General features: G+C 26.0%; 2 protein-coding genes across 5 annotated transcripts; both read right to left on the bottom strand.

Moving 5' to 3' along the window:
• Nucleotides 1-1,152: 1,152 nt before the first annotated feature.
• LOC105253874 (lysophospholipase-like protein 1) lies at nucleotides 1,153-6,519 on the bottom strand. Of its 3 annotated transcripts, XR_003123627.1 has the most exons (8): nucleotides 6,295-6,519; nucleotides 6,016-6,140; nucleotides 5,515-5,775; nucleotides 4,910-5,135; nucleotides 3,226-3,424; nucleotides 3,004-3,110; nucleotides 1,785-2,473; nucleotides 1,153-1,285 (listed from the first exon to the last, which is right to left on the bottom strand). XR_003123627.1 is itself a non-coding variant. In XM_025414492.1 (5 exons), the coding sequence occupies exons 1-4, from the start codon at nucleotides 6,380-6,382 to the stop codon at nucleotides 4,911-4,913; spliced, it is 699 nt and encodes a 232-aa protein (XP_025270277.1). In that variant the 5' UTR covers nucleotides 6,383-6,519; the 3' UTR covers nucleotides 1,153-1,285; nucleotide 4,910. The 3 variants fall into 3 exon arrangements, 1 of the variants encoding a protein (XP_025270277.1); XR_003123626.1 differs by lacking the exons at nucleotides 3,004-3,110; nucleotides 3,226-3,424; XM_025414492.1 differs by lacking the exons at nucleotides 1,785-2,473; nucleotides 3,004-3,110; nucleotides 3,226-3,424.
• Nucleotides 6,520-16,811: 10,292 nt separating this feature from the next.
• On the bottom strand, nucleotides 16,812-19,844 carry LOC105254584. 2 transcript variants are annotated; one of them, XM_025414493.1, is made up of 6 exons: nucleotides 19,738-19,844; nucleotides 19,034-19,206; nucleotides 18,175-18,958; nucleotides 17,457-18,100; nucleotides 17,261-17,375; nucleotides 16,812-17,178 (listed from the first exon to the last, which is right to left on the bottom strand). In XM_025414493.1, the coding sequence occupies exons 2-6, from the start codon at nucleotides 19,161-19,163 to the stop codon at nucleotides 16,956-16,958; spliced, it is 1,896 nt and encodes a 631-aa protein (XP_025270278.1). In that variant the 5' UTR covers nucleotides 19,164-19,206; nucleotides 19,738-19,844; the 3' UTR covers nucleotides 16,812-16,955. The 2 variants fall into 2 exon arrangements, with proteins under 2 accessions (XP_025270278.1, XP_019884108.2); XM_020028549.2 differs by lacking the exon at nucleotides 19,738-19,844 and having other exon boundaries at nucleotides 19,034-19,212.
• Nucleotides 19,845-19,915: the final 71 nt, after the last annotated feature.

Raw genomic sequence — 19,915 nt, 5'->3', positions numbered from 1 at the left:
AATTTATGAATATTAAAAAAAAGAATGAACTTTTATTATACCAAATGAAATAAAAATAGTCAACTGTAAAGTCATAAAATCGCAAAATTTTAATTTATAATAATTAAAGTTATAGTTTCACCAAAACAATCCGCGTTTATTTCCATTAGACTATATTAACGACGCAATGCTCATTTGTATACTCAATTTCTCAGAGAGGACTGTCTCTTTTTCATGCACAAATCTAATCTATCCGCGATAACACTCGATATAGCGTACTCGCACCGATTTCTCGTGCAGTCTATTCGATGCGGGGCACATTAAGTGGAAACCAAGAACACTGCCATCGCCATTCTTCAAAAACACTCTTGACCCATTTCCACAATGTCCCCACTTTGTGTGTATCAGCCTGCTCCGTTACTTCTCCAACGATATCTCTATTTCTCAATCGGGAGGAACGCCACTTGTCGCGACCTCGCTCTTGGCTTTCTTATCCCTCTCATCAACCCTGCACACGATACATCGCAACCCTTTGGATCGCTGCACCACTCTCTTTGAGATTTATCTTGATTTACCTCTTCACAGCGTTTCTTAGATGTGTTCGCCCTATTTTCCGAGATAATTCAGTCTTTCAAATGAAAAATCGATACAATCAACTCGATTTTCTTATCTCTTAAGAAAAATGTTTCGCATTATACGAGAGGAAATTTGAAGACTCGTCTGGAAATTGAAAAGAAAAATACATTAAAATTTTCTTAAGGAAAATACTTGAGAAATTACATTATGTTTCTTTCTATCTTCAAAAAATGGCTTGTTAATTAGTTAATTAGTTTCTTAAAATATTACAAAAGTTTAAGTATGTAGAAAATGTTTATATAACATGTTCGTGTATAGAGAAGAAATTTTGAAAATTTAAAAAGATAGAAGAGACTTACTTCAATTTTGAAAAATAATGAGCGATGAATCTCTTCAAATTCCTTTCACTTCGAAAAAGATTTCTTTAAAAACAGATTATGTAACCATTCAAAAAAATGATTAAAAAAGCTTTATTATGCGACTCTGCTTCAGTAATATGGAGAACGTTCCTCACGTTTTTTTTATTACTTCTGTAACACGAATATTGATTTTTTCCCTTCGGGAAATTTATTTTATGTCCTTTGGGAAATTTCGTTGTATCCACTTTCGTTGCCCAGCCTCTTTACATCGAACCATCGACATACCTTTCAATCCTTGACGTCACCAACTGCGGCCCAACACGCGCCATATTATTTACCATCGAGCGTTCACCGGCGCGTCTCCGGACACACTGAGAAAATAATAAAAAAGATATTGTTTCCTCGATGAAATCATTACATAATCTCATTTAACTTTTATTATATTGATATATCACCTGTTATCTTGTGCTATTTATGTAACATATATTATTTCGTATAATAATGTAATCGTTAATATTAATGATACATATATATTATATAAATTTAATTATTATTAATAAATTATTAATTATTATGTATCTTTCTCATTCTATTATGTATGCAATTAAATTATTTTTCGATTACGCATTTCTTTAATTGTAATTAAGTTTTCTATATTGTCCAAGGTTATTTTCTGTATTATTCATCGATGAAAAACACATTTCTAATGACGCAAATCCATCTTCAGCATTCAATTATATCTTTATTAGTGATTCAATTTCTATTCATGTTTTGAATAGAAACTCTGATTTCATTTTATTCATCGAGAAAACTATTCGTGATGACCCACATTTATTCTCAACACGTCCAGACTACATCTACTTTAATCACCTTATTTGCACATCGATGAGCGTCCACTCTGCCCTTCCTTTTCCTTCTTACAATTTTATTATGTTCACTCCGTAGAAATTGCTCGTCGCAAATATCACCATCATTGTGTATATATCAGTTCCACGTTTTTACAATACAAGTTTTCCACCCTGTATATATATATTAATATGTATATATATTTTCTATGTGTATGTGTCTATATTGTCTCGTTCTTTTTAAAGATTTCCCCCTATAGGAATATTTTTAGCTCGACACGCACTAATCCGTTCCCTTTCATGTTCACCCTCCTCGCAAGTTCCTCGTTGTTAAACATCGATTCCACATCGAGGTATTTTGTATTGCAACTAATAACTGATAACGTGTGCTTTATATCTTTCTCATAAAAGTCGATACTGCGACGAAAAATAAACGTCCGTGTCATGACGTGACATCGGTAGCGAGAACGAGAACGCCAGGCGGCCAGTGGGGCTATCCACCACCCACCCCATCCGGAGTTATCCGAAAGGCGCAGCAATTCCGTCGCAGTTCAACCCTCTTCGTTTCACTGCGCACTCGTTGCCGATGGACTCGTCGGCGCGATTTGCCCCTTCTTCACTTTCGTCGCATGCGTGCATATACACGCTAAAAGGGATGGCAAGGAAAGCTGGAGGAGGGAGGATCGCGATCTTAATCTCCGATGCGGGGAAATACTGCAATTTAAAAATTTTGACGCGAATTATTTTTTGTCATATCAAATAACAATGATTTTTTTTTAATTTATGCAAATATTGTAAAAGTTAACATATATACAATTGACTGAACTCAATATATTATGTTCTCGATATAGTTTATGACATGCGCGACTATTATAAGAATATATTTTACTTCATATAAACACACAATTTTCTTGTCTAAATACATAATAATCTGTTCAAGAAAATAATGAAAAATATACTCAGAAATTTATTTTTGTCTACCTTTTTTCTCTTTTCTTATATAAGAAATTAAATTTTATTAAAATTTAAAGTAAGTTCTTCTATCTCTATTCAAAGAGGCATTAAATTTAAATTTTTGCTTATAAATATCGTTTTATAAGGATTGTAACGCACAAGATTTTTAGTTCAAAAACAAAAAAAGCGACACTGCGAGTGCCAAATTCTAAGATATAGTAACAGCGCAAAGAAAGGAAATGAAAAGGTCAGGGTGACTGCAACTACCCTGCGTCGTTATGCAGACCTACTTTTTTTCCATGATATCGAGGGCCAAGCGACCCAAGGACCAAGATTTTAAGAATTTTCAAACTATAATATCACAACATAGCAGATCTGCTTGATCTCTGTCGCCAATCTGCCATAATGTTATATATTTTTAATAAAAATGTTGTCTAACAAATTGCAATTAATGCTGATCTACTTCAATATATTGATAAAATCTATTACTAAAATACCCGTATGTCGCTTACATTTTGCTTGCTGAATGTCGACACCAAACACATACACATGTATTACGAAGCTTAACGATTAATGTTCAACATTTAAAAGCATCTCGGGCATTTCAAAATTCAAGAAAAAATCCAAGAATTGATTCAAGTAACATCTGTTTATATGAAATGAATTGTGAGCATATTCCATGTGAATTTAACAATTGTATCAATTGACATTCTGAAAAATAATAATGCTAAAATTGATCAAATTGCTAAAATGCTAAAATTGATCAAATTGATTTAATGTAAAAAAATTAAGATTAATTGTAGAAAAAGCGTGATAATTATAGGTAACCAATAATACGAGCACGCTTTCATATAAAAGCAGGTCAAGCGGGTAGCATTGATTTTATTCAAATTCTCGGTTTTCTCAAATAACGGAAATATTTATAGAGTCAATAGAAAACTTTTTCACACATAGTTTTACATATAATTGTGCTGAATGACAAATTTTTTGTCGGCTTTTTTGTCGTCAAATAATTTCTTAAATATATCAAATTAATCAAAATCTATAAAAATCTGATGTAATATAAATACTGTTAGTTTTTAATTCATTACAGTATTTTTCATATTTGTAAATTTTAAGCTCTTTTTTAATGTATTATGATTACAAAAAAATTAAATTCTCATTCCCTAATAATGAAATAATAAGACACAAAACGATTTTAATATTTTGAAGGTCGAGCTCAATTTATCAATACTTGATATTATTCATGATGTATTTTATTTGATGTATTATACTGTTTAATAATAATATAATAATGTCTCATCATAAAGTCAGACATGCTTTTGCAAATTTATAGTTTCTTTTAATAATTAATAATATATAATTTATGATATAAATTATATTAATTGAAAAGTAATGTGTTATTTATAATCATGTTATAACTATAATTATTTTTTCTCGATAACAGTGTTAATACATCTATTTGAAATAGAAAACGTAACTTGGTACATTTTTTGAATGAATTCAACAATTGCTTTTGAACTTACACAGCATGATTTACACATATTACACAATATTTAATAAATTCATTTAAAAAATACATCAAAACTATTATCCATTATAAATAAATTTTATAATTATACCATATTATTAAACAAAACAATAATATTTATTATTGTCTCTTCTCGTATGTTTAAATGTAGATTTATTTTAATACTTATTTTGATATTGTTTTAGATATACTTTATTTGATATATAAAAAGTAAAAATATCCAAATTATTATATATTTTGTACCAATATTGTTAATGATATTGATATTAATAACAAAAATGGACATTAATAGAAAAATTGTATATCAATTTTATATTTTAATTAAAAAAAAACGTTTAAAATATAAATTTAAAATATAAATTTTATGTATATATGTATGTATAATTTAGCTTTTAGCATATTAAAAAAAGGAATATTGAAAAAGAAAAGAAAATTGCAATGACTCGTTATTTTTGGAAATTAGTAATAAATATGGTAACGAGTTTTTAAAAAACAAAACAACATATAGTTACGAGTTAGTTTTATAAAGTAACTGCACCATATTCAACCCTGTTTTATGATTGATAAAATTATAGATACACATTCTTAAAAACAAACAATTATATTCAACATGCTATTTTACACTTTTGGCAATAATAATATTAATATTTTTAAAATTAACATACATTATTTATCTGGTAAGATATTAAGGAGCCAATCTTTCCAACTTTGAATCTCTCCACGACTCAATTCATGATCAATATTTTGTAGCGGTGTAAATTTTACATTTACGCCAAGCTCCTTCAAATTGTTAGCAGTCTCTTCACCCCATTTAATAGGAACTAAAGTATCTACTGTACCATGATATTGAACAAGTGGAACCTTATTATGTTCTGGCCTTGCTTTTAAGTGCTAAAATGTGTATATATATATATATATATATATATATATATATATAAAATAAATACATAAAATAATATTAAGTTTTGTGTAAAATAGATATTTTTAGGATTTAATTATAGTGTATAACGTATTACATTTTGAAAATTTTAATTTTATAAGATCTCCTCAATTAGTTTTTGATAATCAAATATTATATATCATATTATAATATGAATTTTCTTTATAACAATATATTTCAGTTTATGTGAAATATTTACAATTTTATTATATAAATGTACTTCATAATTATTTTTTGATAATCAAATATTATATATCATATTATAATATGAATTTTCTTTATAATAGTATATTTATGCCAAATATTTATAATTTCATTGTATAAATATACCTCATAGATTATAGATCCATTGTTCAGAAAAGAAGACATAGCGAAGCAACCAGCTATGGATGTTTTGTATCTGTATGTTAAATGCAATGCAAGACAACCACCCATTGAAAAGCCACCCAAAATTATTCTGTTAAATGGAATTCCATTAGCTACTTCTTTATCGATCAACTCTGATATATTTTGACACATAGAATCAATTGACTCTATATGTTCTGGCACTTGATTAGATATTGCTATACGATCAAACCATACATTTTGCATCTACAATAAAATTTTAATAAAACTTTACAAAAAGCTATAAAAAGAAGATAAAGAATAAGTTTAATCTTAGAATCTTAGTTAGAATCTTAATTAGAGCACCGCTAATTCTGAATCTTTAAAAAGTTTTAAATATGTGGTTTATATCAATATTAATTAAAAACCATATTATAATTGATATTAATTAAAAACCATATTATAAATATGCCATTATATATATTCCAAGATTAATCATAATTATACCATTCCGTCATTTGGTGTATAAGGTTGACTTGGTGCGCTGGGATAAATTAATTTTATATGTGGAAACTGTAGTTTTTCTCTGTTAAGAATGTCAATCCATTCTTTGACATCTTCTGCTGTGCCACCTTTCAATAAATATAAAACATAAATTAACACAAATTTAGTAATATAGAATCAATTCAAGTAATATAGAATTTATTCACTTTAATTTAAGAAATTTTACTTTAATTCATCTGCTCATTTTATATTATAATCAGATAGATTACTATGTTACTTTACCGGAACCGTGGAAAAAAAACACAGTAGCTGTATGTTTCCTTGTAGCTTGCACGATATTTGCTTGTGAAATTCTTGCGATTGTTGTCATTTTCTTGAAACTACTACTATTTATTGTCCGTCTCAGCTTTCTAAAATTACAATTCAATGTATAAAAATAAAAGCTGCACTATATCTTTCTACCAATATATCATGATCAGACATAGAATAAAATCGTCACTAACAACTAAAGCCTGGAGCATATAAAAACTTAGACAGTAAACTTAAGACTTAAATGAATCGACCAATCACAGTCGAGCAATAAGGCAGTGGCCAATCGTATAATCGAGTATTTCGAATAATGGAAAGAGCAATAGTCAAATCAACTATTTATTAATAATAAAATTGTAACTTACGAATGTATTCCGTACGTTAACATCGCGGCAACAATGAAACTTTTAAAATAAATAATCAGTATATCGAAACAGTTTTACCGATTTAATTACTGATATAAAAATCGATCAATTGACTAGTTGGTGAAACTGTTTCAATATACTGATTATTTTCTTAAAAAAATTATTATATGACGAATTATTATATTATGTTTACGCGCGTCACGCGTCCAAACTCAATTTTGATTTCTCGCGGGAACACTCGAATCGTTCGTCGAGAATCGATCCTTCAAGTATATTGAAACAGTTTCACTAATTGGTCAATTGATCAGTTTTTATATCAGTAATTAAATCGGTAAAACTGTTTCGATATACTGATTATTTATTTTAAAAGTTTATTCATTGTTGCCGCGATGTTAACGTATGGAATAAATGGAATACATTCGTAAGTTACAATTTTATTATTAATAAATAATTGATTTGACCATTGCTCTTTCCATTATTCGAAATACTCGATTATACGATTGGAATATAATTAAAATATAATTTCGAAACACGTATTTTGCGTGATGCGTTCATTTAATTAAGCAATTAAAAAGAATCAAATGCAATTAAGAATCGATATGTGTGACCGGAATCAAAATTATAAATTATCATTTTGTTGCAATCCTTAGAACAATAATTATTCTTCTTTTAATATTTATAATTAAGAATATTTCGTCCGATGTTTTATCATATAATTATGTGATGATTTAAATATATATAATTCGTCTGAGAACACGCAGTAAAACGATCGAATGACAAAATTGAATAATTAACGTAATGGAAAGTCTTGTGATGTATATTAATCGTTTAATAAATAATTAATCTGTGTGTACATGTGTGTGTGACTTTAAAAATATACTTGTATATAAATTCAATTTTCGTATATGTACGTCATAGTACGCGTAAAATATTTCGGCAGCGAAGTCAAAAACACGACATTCGGCCTTGATGACGTAGCGCTGTATTGTTTACATAGGCGAAGACCTTGTATCATTCGCACGGCGACATTCCAGTAGTAAAGTAGTAATACGGAACACTTCGTATTATTGAATTATTTTTCTAACAGTGCGATCGCGATTAATATCGAAATATATTCGCTACGACTATTACAATTAACAATTAATTAACTCTTAATAAATAACATGAAATTATATGGCGATGATACATCCATCGAAACGCGATCCTTCATTATTCCAAATAAAAATTGAAACAAAAGAGGCAAAAATTATAAATACATAGATGACCTTCTATTATTCACACGACATTCCAACGGCAAAGTAGTGATATAAAACGCTTCGTATTATTGAATTCTTTTCCTAAACGCGATCGCGATTAGTATTGAAATATAATTCGCTACTATTGTAGAGCAAATCGCACTTTTTTATCCCTTATACGATATATTAATGTGCGTTTCTCGTAATTATTCCACGATCGGGAATGCCGTGCAAAAGTCTCGCGATCGTTTCTATAGTATATGACTAAATATAATTAATTGTTTGTTCGCGAGTGAATATAAGTGCTATGAGAAAACAGAAAAGGATGAAGAAGAAAAAAGAAGGACATCGGACACTCAGAGAGCAGTGAAAGCCTGAAGCAGTCAAAGAGATATGCGGTGAGTAATTTATAAAAATTATTTATTATTATTATTAGTGAGTAATTTATAAAAATTATTTATTTATTATTATTATTTATATTATTTTCAAAATAGCTATATTGTTTATTATTTTTTCATTTTCTCAATGGTATATATAATTCGCTCTAAAAATCACGTAATATAATGCATGTATATAAATGTATATAAATATTCCAGGTTTTATTTTAACACATTTAAAGTATCTATAATAAAGCATTTATTATATTTTTTTTATTAATTAATACTTTTATATATAAATATTTTAATATTTTATAAAATATTTTTAAAATAATATAATTATTTAAATATTTCATATATAAAAATTAACATACTCTCTTTATATAATTATAATAATAATAATTTCTCTAACGATACTTAATAATATTAATATAATTTATAATTATTATAAATTTCGATCAATGCTTTAAATTTTCTTAATCGGCAACTCACTCATAGAATATTTCAACGATGTTTTATGGCTTACGATCATCACGCACAGTTAGCTTGAACAATAAAGTAGTGACGTTTCATATATTATCAAATTCTCTCTTTACATAGTCAACCTTGGCGATATAAACAATATCGCGGTAATGTTTCTGACCTACGATCATTCTCTCAATGGCCTTCGAACAGTGAGGTAGTGATATGAGACGTTCCAAATATTATCAAATTCTTTCTCTAACAATTATTTTAAACATTGCTTTATATAATAGATTTTCTCTTATCTTTTATATTTTTATTTATCATTTATATTTGCGAATTAAAATGTATATAGTATATTACAAAATTAATTATATATTATATTATATATGAAATTATATATAATGTAACCCTCCCATGGGGTACACCTTGTCGCGGTGGGAGGGCTTAGTACCTGAACGGTCTCTTGAGGTTTATCTTAAATTTTTTCCAATTTATGATAAATCTTAAGGTGCCTGAATGGGAAGCTAAGTACCCTTTCGCGTCGTCGGTGCCGTCAACGTGCCGCGGACGGTAAGCGCTTCGTCAACGCGTCGCGATAGATATATAAATATTAGGGAGTGCCGTTAAAGATATATACATATTAAGTATATACATCGCGCGATCAAATATAAAATTTTTAATCGCATCGAAATAGTGCGGGAGTGCCGTTCAGTATCGCGCGTAAAATAACGAAAATAGTGATATAAAAATATCGCTCGTGAGTGCGGGAGTGCCGAAAAGTATCGCGCGTTTAAGACTGAGAGGAGGAGGAGGCCTAGCAGAGGCATCGGGCTCCGGCAGAGCAATCTTATGGTAAATAATTTCTTTATTTGTAATTATATATTAAATATATTTATTATAATTTAAATTGAACAATTAATCGTGTAATTTGATTTTTTATTTATATGATTTAAACAAGAAAGAATTAAAGATAAAGATTTTTAAATAAAAGCTATAATCTTGTAAAAATATAAGCTTTTATAAAATTAGTGAAGATAGAGAATTATTAATAAATGTTCTGTTTTTTTTTATTTTATAGAATTATTTTATTAATTTGATTATTATTATACATATCATATATATATATATATATATATATATATATATATATATATATTATATCGAATATAATTCAATGCATACAATAATAATTTTTTGAAATATTAATTATTTTAAACTCCGCTACAATTTGAATTTTCTCTTTATATGTTATAGATCGACGAAGCAAACTTGACGATCTGAGAGGAGGAGCAGGCCTAGGAGAGGCATCCTGCACCAGCGGAACAACCTGATGGTATTATTATTGTATATTACTTATTATAAATTGCATTAGTTTGCTTCACTTATTCAAATGATTTAAACAAGAGAGATTGAAAGAAAAAGATTTTATATAAATCCTATAAAAAAAGTTTCTATTTAAAAAATAGTTTTTTTACAATTTATAAAATTATTCCATATTTATATACTTGTTTATTATTGCTCGTATCGAATATAAAATTCGTTGCGTACAATAATAATTGAATATAATAATAAATATAAATATAAATATATATATATATATATATATATATATATATATAATAAAATATTAATCATTTTAAACACTGCTAATTTGAATTTTATATTTGTATGTTATAGACAACGTAGCTTCGAAATCGACTCCGCTGTTGCGCATCAGTGTCGGTGAGTCAAAAACTTTTATTTAATTTTAAGGTAACGGATTTGTGGAGTTTGTAGATATAGATTGTAGATTATAGGTTCGTTACCTTAAAATAAATGGGCTACAACAAATTAAACAAATTACATTTAATATATATATATATATATATATATATATATATATTTATATTAACTTTAATACGTATATTAACTTGAATAGTTCTTTTCAATATATAGTAATACAACATTTTAAGAATGCAAATTTAAAATTAAATAAATATAGAAAAAAAATCTTTATTTTTTATCAATTCTTTATTACAGTCAATTATTTATATTGTTTAATAAAGAACATGCTATTAACTTTATTAATATTTTATATAATAATTTGTTTCTTTATAACATGCTGATTTTGTTTTAATTTTTCGTAGTCCATCTATTTATGTAGTGTAGCATATCAGAAACTTTGCTTTGACTATTATAAATCTAAGTTATTGATTAAGTAAATCATATATAATATTTTAAAAAATTAATGAATAAGTAAGTAAATATAAAGAAAAAATACAATGAAAAATATAAAAATGTATGTTCAATTAATTTTATTTTATTATAAGTTTATTATAAATTTTGTTACAAATATTTTATATATATACGTATAACATAAAAATTTCAATCAATTAATTTTGATGGATGACTTAGTATTATATTAGTTAAAGCAAAGTTATATTAAAATGACAATGGTCGTTACATATTACGACTATAAATGAGCGTAAAATTACGCTCATGCGAAAATAACTTACAACAAAAGGAGTTATTCTCCTTTATTGACCTTAGAGAGGTCTCTGAACTTTTTGGCTAAAAGTAGCCAAATTAAATATGGTCATGATCAGTGAAAGGTAGGTTTAACTGATCTGACAAATTATTTTAAATAAGATGAAGAGGATGACCAAAATATTGATCAGAAGTAAAAAAACGAAATAAACATATGTATTTCTACGTGCAATAGCACGCAATAAAATAAACGCGTAAAATAAACGGGTCCGACATAAAATACACGTTAAAAAATAAATCAAGACGCGTAAAATAAATGGCGATAAAAATGTAATAGGTTCGCGAATCGTGTTTAGGGCACATTTCCTAAATCGCGGATTTAAGTAGTCATGGATTCTTGCTGGCCTAATCAGCAAATAAAACTGCTACAGTTTTTAGGATCGGTAGGGCTGTTAGGATGGATAGGGCTGTTAGGATCGGTAAAACTGTTAAGATCGGTAGGGTTGTTAGGATTTGTAGGATTGTTGATCAATGTAGGGCTGTTAGGATGGATAGGGCTGTTAGGATTGATAGACCTGTTAGGATCGATAGGCCTGTTAGGATCGATAGGGCTGTCAGGATTGATAGGGCTATAAAGATCGATAAGGATTGTTAGGATTGTTAGGATTATTAGACTATGAACTGTTAAACTAGTATTTTATATAGTAAGATAATTACTATATAATATACTATAAAGTTTTTCCTTATTAAAACATAAGATATAATTTAAGAGCGCAAAATTATATATTATATTATGTAAAATTGTATATTAATTGTACTCTGAAAAAGCTGTACAATCAAGATTGATGTATAATGTTTGTCATCATTCTTGATTTTTTAATAAATATTCACATTGCATATAATGTGAATTACATGTAATGTGGATATTTAATAATTTGATTGTGTTGTAAATTACGTTTTTATATATACGAATTATATTATTAATTATATTAATAATATAATTCGTATATATAAAAATAAATATAATATAGTAAATATTGTATGCCATTATAAACATTTTATATAATGTTAAATTCAAATGTAAATGCTATCATTATCTAATAATGTTGATAATTAAGATATTAAATAAAGCTAAATTATATATTAGAACATAAATAATTTCTTATTTTTTTTTAAATTTACAATTTATATATATATATATATATATATATATATATATATATTCGATTTGGTAGAATATTGTCATTTATCAATTTAAGCAATAAAAGACGTACTTATTTTGGAACATTTTTGTGCAAATTTGCAACTGATATCGACTTATTTGATAGAGATAGCATCATTGTAATCTATATTCTACATCTATACTATGTATATAATCAATATATTGTAATTTATATATTGTAATAATTTATATATATTGTATATATGTAATTACATATTGTAAATTATATTAATTGCACGAAATTGAAAAAAATGCACATAATACATAACGCAAAGTTTACAAAATTAATATATATCCAATCAATACTCGTTGTCTGTTAGACATTTTATTTTAAAATTATTCTAGAATTTAATAGTCTGTTTTTGATACGAAAGTTAATAAATACGGAAAATTTTTATTTCTAAATTTCGTAGTTTCAATTATCTTTTTAATTATTATAATGCGTAACATAAAAATGATTAAATAATATATGTGATTTGATATTAAGCCAACGGTGCAATATTAATTTCTCACTCGCGAAATTTAATACTTGCTCTTTCGACAATGCAAAATCGCAATTTGTCAAAATTATTTAGAAGTTCGGGATTTTGTCAATTAAATATATTCGTGAATTTGCGAATTGAAATTAAATATTTGTTAAATAAATGTATAATTAATATTACAAACATCGCGTTTTTTATGTCCTTTTGGTTTGAGGCGCGATTGCTATCTTATTGTCTTTCGTGTAAATACTAACGCGGTTCGTACTATCGGTTTTTTCGACAGTTCCTGGAAGCAATGGTTTTAACAATGAGTTAACGACAGATTTTTTAAAAGTCGAATTACAAAATTATAATTAAATAATATACTTTGAATAAAGAATTTTTTCTTCTTTTATTAAATCTTCTTCTGTTATTATTATTCTTAATATTAATATCGATTTAAAAATTTTTTATCGTTTTGGAAAAGACTTATTGTTAGTAGTAAAGCATTGAGCATGGATATAACTATTATATAGAGATAAATATTAATTTACCAAATAGGGTTAATACCATAAATTTAAATTGTAATTTATTTGTTCATCTCTGAACTTTTTTTAACACAAAATATATGGTTACGAACGAATATGTTTTATTAATTGATTTTTAATTAACTTTACTTTTGATCTCTTTTAAGAGATCATTTCTAGGTGTTGGACATCCTGCCATTTTAAGTCATTAATATTAATTTTTAAGTATAACTTTCGTTTGATATTTTATATAAGAAATTTGTTATATATTTTACATGCAGGAAATATATGCGCAAAATGTGACACATTTGATAAAACATTTCTTTTGTTAATATTATATCAATAATACTATATTAATACACACAAATACATGAAATGTACATGTACTAAAAAATTCGAGGCAAGTCGAATGGGTACTCTGATATCAGTAAGATATCGACATATTAAAATATTATTAAATATATTATAAAAGAATTAATAATTTTTTATTTTACGTCGCAAAATATTTAAATACGAAGTTTTTCAAAATCTTGCTGTTATTGGGTTCGACTTGTCTCGAACAGTTGGTACCCAAAAATTATTGTACTTGTACATTTAACAAGCGATAAATGCGCATATGTTTCATGATCCTTAAACATACTCGTTTGTAACCATGCACAGTTCCATAAAAAAATAGTTATATTATAATAGTTTCATTATTTATTAATAAAAAGACATTTCTAAATAATGGAAGACCATTTTTTCCCGTAAATTTCGATTTTGTGAATGAAAGATGGTGATGATAATTGTCATTGATTCATTGAAATGTTAAAATCATTGCTATTGGGAATAAGCTGGAAGATCTGAGATTCGTTCCATTTTGCAGCTGAACTCTTGACATTTGACGAGTCGTTTAATTTTCCTTTGCGGATCAATCTCGATAGAATTCTACGTAAAACATACGTTAAAAAATAGTCGCTCTATACATTTAATATTGTTCTTTTTTTACCTGTCGGATATTAACTGACAATCGGGCGAAATTATTTTAATTTTTCGAATTGTTATCATCAGATTATCCGCGAGATATTTTCATCTTATATTTAATTGCTATTATTATTTTTGTACTTGATCGTTGGCTTATACAAAATTTCGCTTATTTTTTCACGTGTCAAATTTTCTTAAAAAATTAAAATGTATCAATATAAATACTTTTCTTTTTGTAATAAAAAGATTGATAATATAATTGATGATAAGATATAATAATTAATGAAGAAATATAATAGATAATGTAAATGTATTTGCGATTTTTTCATTGCAACTTATTCATATTACGCAATTCTTAATAAGTTTTGTAATGAAAAGTCGATAATTAATAAATATCACGAATAATTTGAATCGTCTGTTTGAAAATCATTTGATTTAATTTTAAATGAATGTTATGTGCATTTCAGACATTTTCGTGTAATTTTGTATCATAAGATATTTTGTACTAATTTATAAATATTATAATTATATTTATAAATTATATATTGTAATTATATTATATAAATATTATAAATTCTTATCATAAATATATTGTATATGTTGTAAATATTATTATATATTGTAATAATGTTTTATAAAACTATTTATGTTATACTTTATAGTTTAATTATTGTATATTTTATATTCAATATGAATTATATATCAATTGTATTAAATACACACAATAGTGTATATTGTATATATTTTCAATATTTTATAAGTAAAATAATTTTGTAATGTAATAATTTTATAAAATAATTTTATAAAATAAGATATTTTGTATTAATTTATAAATATTATAATTAATATATTATAATTATATTTTATAAGTATATTATATTTTATAAAATATGTATGTTACTTTCCACACTTCAATATTATTATTGTATATTATATATTGTATACTTCCCTTTATTTTATGAAATTATATTATATTTATTATATTTAAATGAAATAATTATAATAAAAATTTTACCTCTTCGATGATATCTCCACCTTAACGAAGGCATTTGCCGGGTGAAGAGGTTTGAGTACTCTAATGATCCGGAGAGCTATGTCGGCGGTAATGTATTTAGATAGTAAAAATAATCATTTTTATGTCATTTTGCCAGTTAAATCGCGTCAAAATGAGATCAAAATGACTATTTTTGCGATCTAAATAGTTACCGGCAAGGTCACCTATGCCGGACAGGTCGAAGGGGAAGAGTGAGACTAAGAGAGATACTGTAGTTATTTATACTGTAGTTATTTAGTAATATTTTTAATAAAAGCTCTATATATATATATATATATATATATATATATATATATATATACACATACAAGGTTCTGCTGACGAAAGCATTGAAGATCGAACGCGCAAGTAAAGTGTCGATGACCAGGTCGTTGGATATCATCCTAGCATACATGATCCAAGTATATTTCTTTGGCGAGAAACCGACCAATAATAGGAGCGATCCTCTCATCATCTTCTTTATCATTTTTATGGGTTTCAAGAAGATCTACGCTATAAATTTGTGATTTCATTCCTTTAGCTACGAACAAAATGATCGTTCGAGATCGAATAAATCGCAAAGGAGAATGAACGTGAACAATTTGATTTCGTGACGAGAATAAGTGCATCGTAATTTTTCGGCAAGATTTAATTTCTCTTTAAAATCACTGACTAGTCGAATCACGATATCGGATAAGTCATAATAAGATCGTAATAAGTGATATTAATAGATAATGCGAGAACATTTTCTGGGCAAAATATACATGTTAGATAAAATATCTATTATGGATTCTACATATTAGAGTAATAATAAATTTATTTTATTTTTATTTTATATTTATAATTTAATTTTTTAAATATATTTTTGTACTTTTTTATTCAATTTTATAAGATAGACAGTTTTCATTAATGTTTCATTAACTCCAATATTTTTTGTAATGCAATTTTTAACATATTGCGTTTTTTTTTTAAACCAAATATTTCCTCATTAATTTTCGAAAATATCTGTTTTTTTTTTCAAAATTCTTACTATCTAATTAAATTTTATAATGAAATTCTGGTTTATATTGAAATAGGTATAATAGTTATTCAGTAATTTTTAGTTTGTATTTTTAACAAATTCATTGTAATCAATAGAAATTTCAATAAAATATTTTCATTAAAGTATATACAAAGAATAACTGAAAGGAATATCTCTGATTAACTAAAAATACTGTAAAATTGTTTCATTATAATAATTTCAATACAGAATTTGTAAAAAAAAATTTATTTTTACTAGTTTATTTGTTAATTGATCTTTTTAGTTATGTATGTATGTAATCTTGGTTTCCTTATTTCTACATATTTTAAAATAGATTGTTTTATTACCTATGCATATTTCTCTATTTATGTTACTATACACATAATAATAAATATACATTTGTAACTGCATTTGTTTACAATTTTGTAAATCCCTATTTGTAGGGATAATGTTTTATAATATCAATTACAAATTTCAATCAAAATTCAATTACAATATTTTAATTAACTGAATCTGAAAGGTCTTCACATTTCAGTCTTATAGCTTGCATCAAATAGGGAACTTTTTCATGTTCGAATAATTTTGCCCAAGAAGTAGAATTTATTGCAATTGTGTTGGATTTTGTTAATTCCTCAGCAGACTTTATTCTTAATAACCATGTACTCTTCAATCTTTGAGAATTCACAGCATATGCTGTATCAGGTAAATTAAAGATAAGTATTCTGAAATATAAAACATGCATCACAGCAACAAGTAAGGGATTAAACAGTTGTAATATGTTAAATAAATTGAGAATATTCTTACATTTGACTTTCACTTGGAGTTGGTATATCCTCGATGTAAATCGTGTTAGTTTCATTGGACATAACTGTATTAATTGCAACAGGATATCCACCTTTCCTCATTACAACAACATGGTCTAGAATGTATAAATAAAAATAAAAATAAAATTTTAAATTGTTATTATAATCCAAATAATTTCAGTTTTTTCATTACTTACCAATATGATGACCAAGTTTTGTTCTTAAGTTATTGCAAATATACTGAGGTCCACCCAGTGCTAGTTCTAATGCTGCTTTTATAGAATATTTAGGAAAAGTTGGACTAATGTTAAAAGCATATTCTAGTATCTCCTGCGAAGGCAATGGTCCATCATATGTAGGATACAATGTCTTAACACTTTGATATAAAAGTAATATTTCTTTAGCATAAATATTCTTCCTCTTATCAATTCTAATTTTTATATTCTCAGAAAAAACTTTCTTGAGTAAATTTGGATTATAACAATCTAATGCTGTCAAAAGTAGAGCAAATTTGATCATAGATTTTCTGAAAAATTTATTTTCCACTTCACTTGCAAATATCGCATCTCGTATAATATCCCAAAATACTGGCTTGTAATCAGCATTGTTAAGTCCTTCTAAGAAAATTGATACTTTAAAAAATGATGCATCTTTTAATAGATTTGGATCTTGGAAACATTTTGCGGCTAAATATTCCAAGAATGGTATATGTGCATAATTTAAATCATTTAACAGTTTGAGTAAATGAATACCACTGTTAAAATTAATATTTGAAGATAATGCTGAATTGACACAAGCATCCACTAATGTCTCATTGTAGAACTTGTATCCATGGTTTTTGCTGTAAAAACAATATATTGTTTATATCTTACGTTTTATAATGTCAAATATTAATATAAGAATTTTGTAACATACTTCATTGTAGTGACAAATATTAGTTTTTCGAGTATCTTGATTACTTCCTCGATATATAAATTTTTCGCATTAGCTATGAGTATTTCTTGTACTTTAGATAATAATTCAAAAGCTATTGGAGATAGAACATATATAGAACACAAATTGTAAAAAATAATACAAGCTGTTTGTACATCTAGATCATTTTCATATTTCCACAGTGATTTGAATATTATATCTTTTATTTCTGCATTATTTATATTATTTTCATTTACATATCTCAAAGACCATATTAAATTAACTATATTATCCGATTCTAACTTTGTAGGTAATTGTGCTTCAAATACAAGAGGCAAAGCTATCAGTAAAGCATCTCGCAATGGAGTGCTATCCATTTTCTTTAATAAAAAATTTAAAAACATTATATTTTGAAGAGACATCTCATTTATAGTTGTACGAATCATTTGCAGCAGTGATTGAATTACAATACTGTGGCTTGGGAGTTTAAAATATACAAATATTTTCAAGATTTCAATAATGTCATGTGTCTTTATGAGTCTAATGTCCTTGTTTACTATTTTACATAAACGTATAAAGCCTATGTGCTTTTTAATAATTTGTGTATCTTCCATTTCTTTAGATATGTCAAATAAAGTAGACATTGTATGAACAACATCATGTATAGTCATATTTGTATAATTTGTTGCTGCTTTTTCTAAGATTTCCATGGATTTATGTATTTTGATATCATCAGATGCATAGTTATTTCTTTTTAATAATGGAAAATCTTCCATTTGTGTATGGTCTGAGAAAAATTTTAAATTATAGTATTATATTTATATCACATATATATCTAAACAATATATATCTGTACAATTACCTGTCAAACTAGTGTTATATATTCGTGATAAACTCTGTACTGATGGAAACGGTGTTATATGATTTGATAGAACTGCCCAATTACGTGCTATTGGATATAGTCGTAGTAATTTCTTTAAAGATCTGTCCATATTATATATAAAATTGTTATTACTCTGTAGCAGCGTAATCACTCTGTAAATTATTATTCAATATTATAATCACTATTGTTACTAAAATGTTATTAATTTTATAGAAGCTTCAAAAGAAAAATGTGATTAAAAGAATGGTTAGAGATTTAAATAAATGATAAAAGCAAAAAGTTTAACAAATATAAACTCTATTTTGTTAGATAAAGATACATATATATGTATGAAGCTTTCATGTAGGATAATTTAAGAAATCTTCGAGTTTTATTGTTTAAATCCTTATAAATCTAAAAAGCATAATATTATTATTATAATATTTATAATCTTAGAATTATATAATTACTTAATTTGTTATATCTATTATATATGTTTTGACATATCTGCTGCAAGAAAAATATATATTTGCTATAACAATATCTGACTCATATTTGTATGTGAATTTATAACTTATTAATTTTTTTTCACATGATTATAATCAGAATGTTATTTCAGATATTTTTTATTAAAATAACAGTATTCGCGAGAAAATAATCGCTATACGAGCTACAATAGAAAGTAAAGGGTTAGAAACACTTACATATCAAATTCTTTGTGTAATTGCGCTATTATTGGTATTTTGTTTTTTCTGAGAAATCATTGATAGTATTAAACCAGTATTAAAAGAATATATATATACATATATTATAAATGGAAAATAATTTGTTATTTCTTTATAAACTTCTATTATATATGTAGTTAGAGATACTGAAATCAAA

The sequence above is a fragment of the Camponotus floridanus genome, unplaced genomic scaffold (genome assembly GCF_003227725.1).
Source record: "Camponotus floridanus strain SB8 unplaced genomic scaffold, Cflo_v7.5 scaffold81, whole genome shotgun sequence".
Lineage (NCBI taxonomy): Eukaryota > Metazoa > Arthropoda > Insecta > Hymenoptera > Formicidae > Camponotus > Camponotus floridanus.
Note: the sequence above shows the minus strand (reverse complement) of the source record. Positions and strands in the feature narration are given on the sequence as shown.

Bases quoted from the DNA above. Each gene is read 5' to 3' on its own strand.
- LOC105253874 (XM_025414492.1), bottom strand. From the start codon at position 6,382: ATGACAACAATCGCAAGAATTTCACAAGCAAATATCGTGCAAGCTACA. The intron at 6,141-6,294 runs GTAAAGTAACAT...ATTTATTGAAAG, and splicing joins GTTTTTTTTCCACGGTTCCG to GTGGCACAGCAGAAGATGTC. The intron at 5,776-6,015 runs GTATAATTATGA...ATTTTATTGTAG, and splicing joins ATACACCAAATGACGGAATG to ATGCAAAATGTATGGTTTGA.
- LOC105254584 (XM_025414493.1), bottom strand. From the start codon at position 19,163: ATGGACAGATCTTTAAAGAAATTACTACGACTATATCCAATAGCACGT. The intron at 18,959-19,033 runs GTAATTGTACAG...AATTTTTCTCAG, and splicing joins ATATAACACTAGTTTGACAG to ACCATACACAAATGGAAGAT. The intron at 17,376-17,456 runs GTAAGTAATGAA...TATACATTCTAG, and splicing joins AAAACTTGGTCATCATATTG to ACCATGTTGTTGTAATGAGG.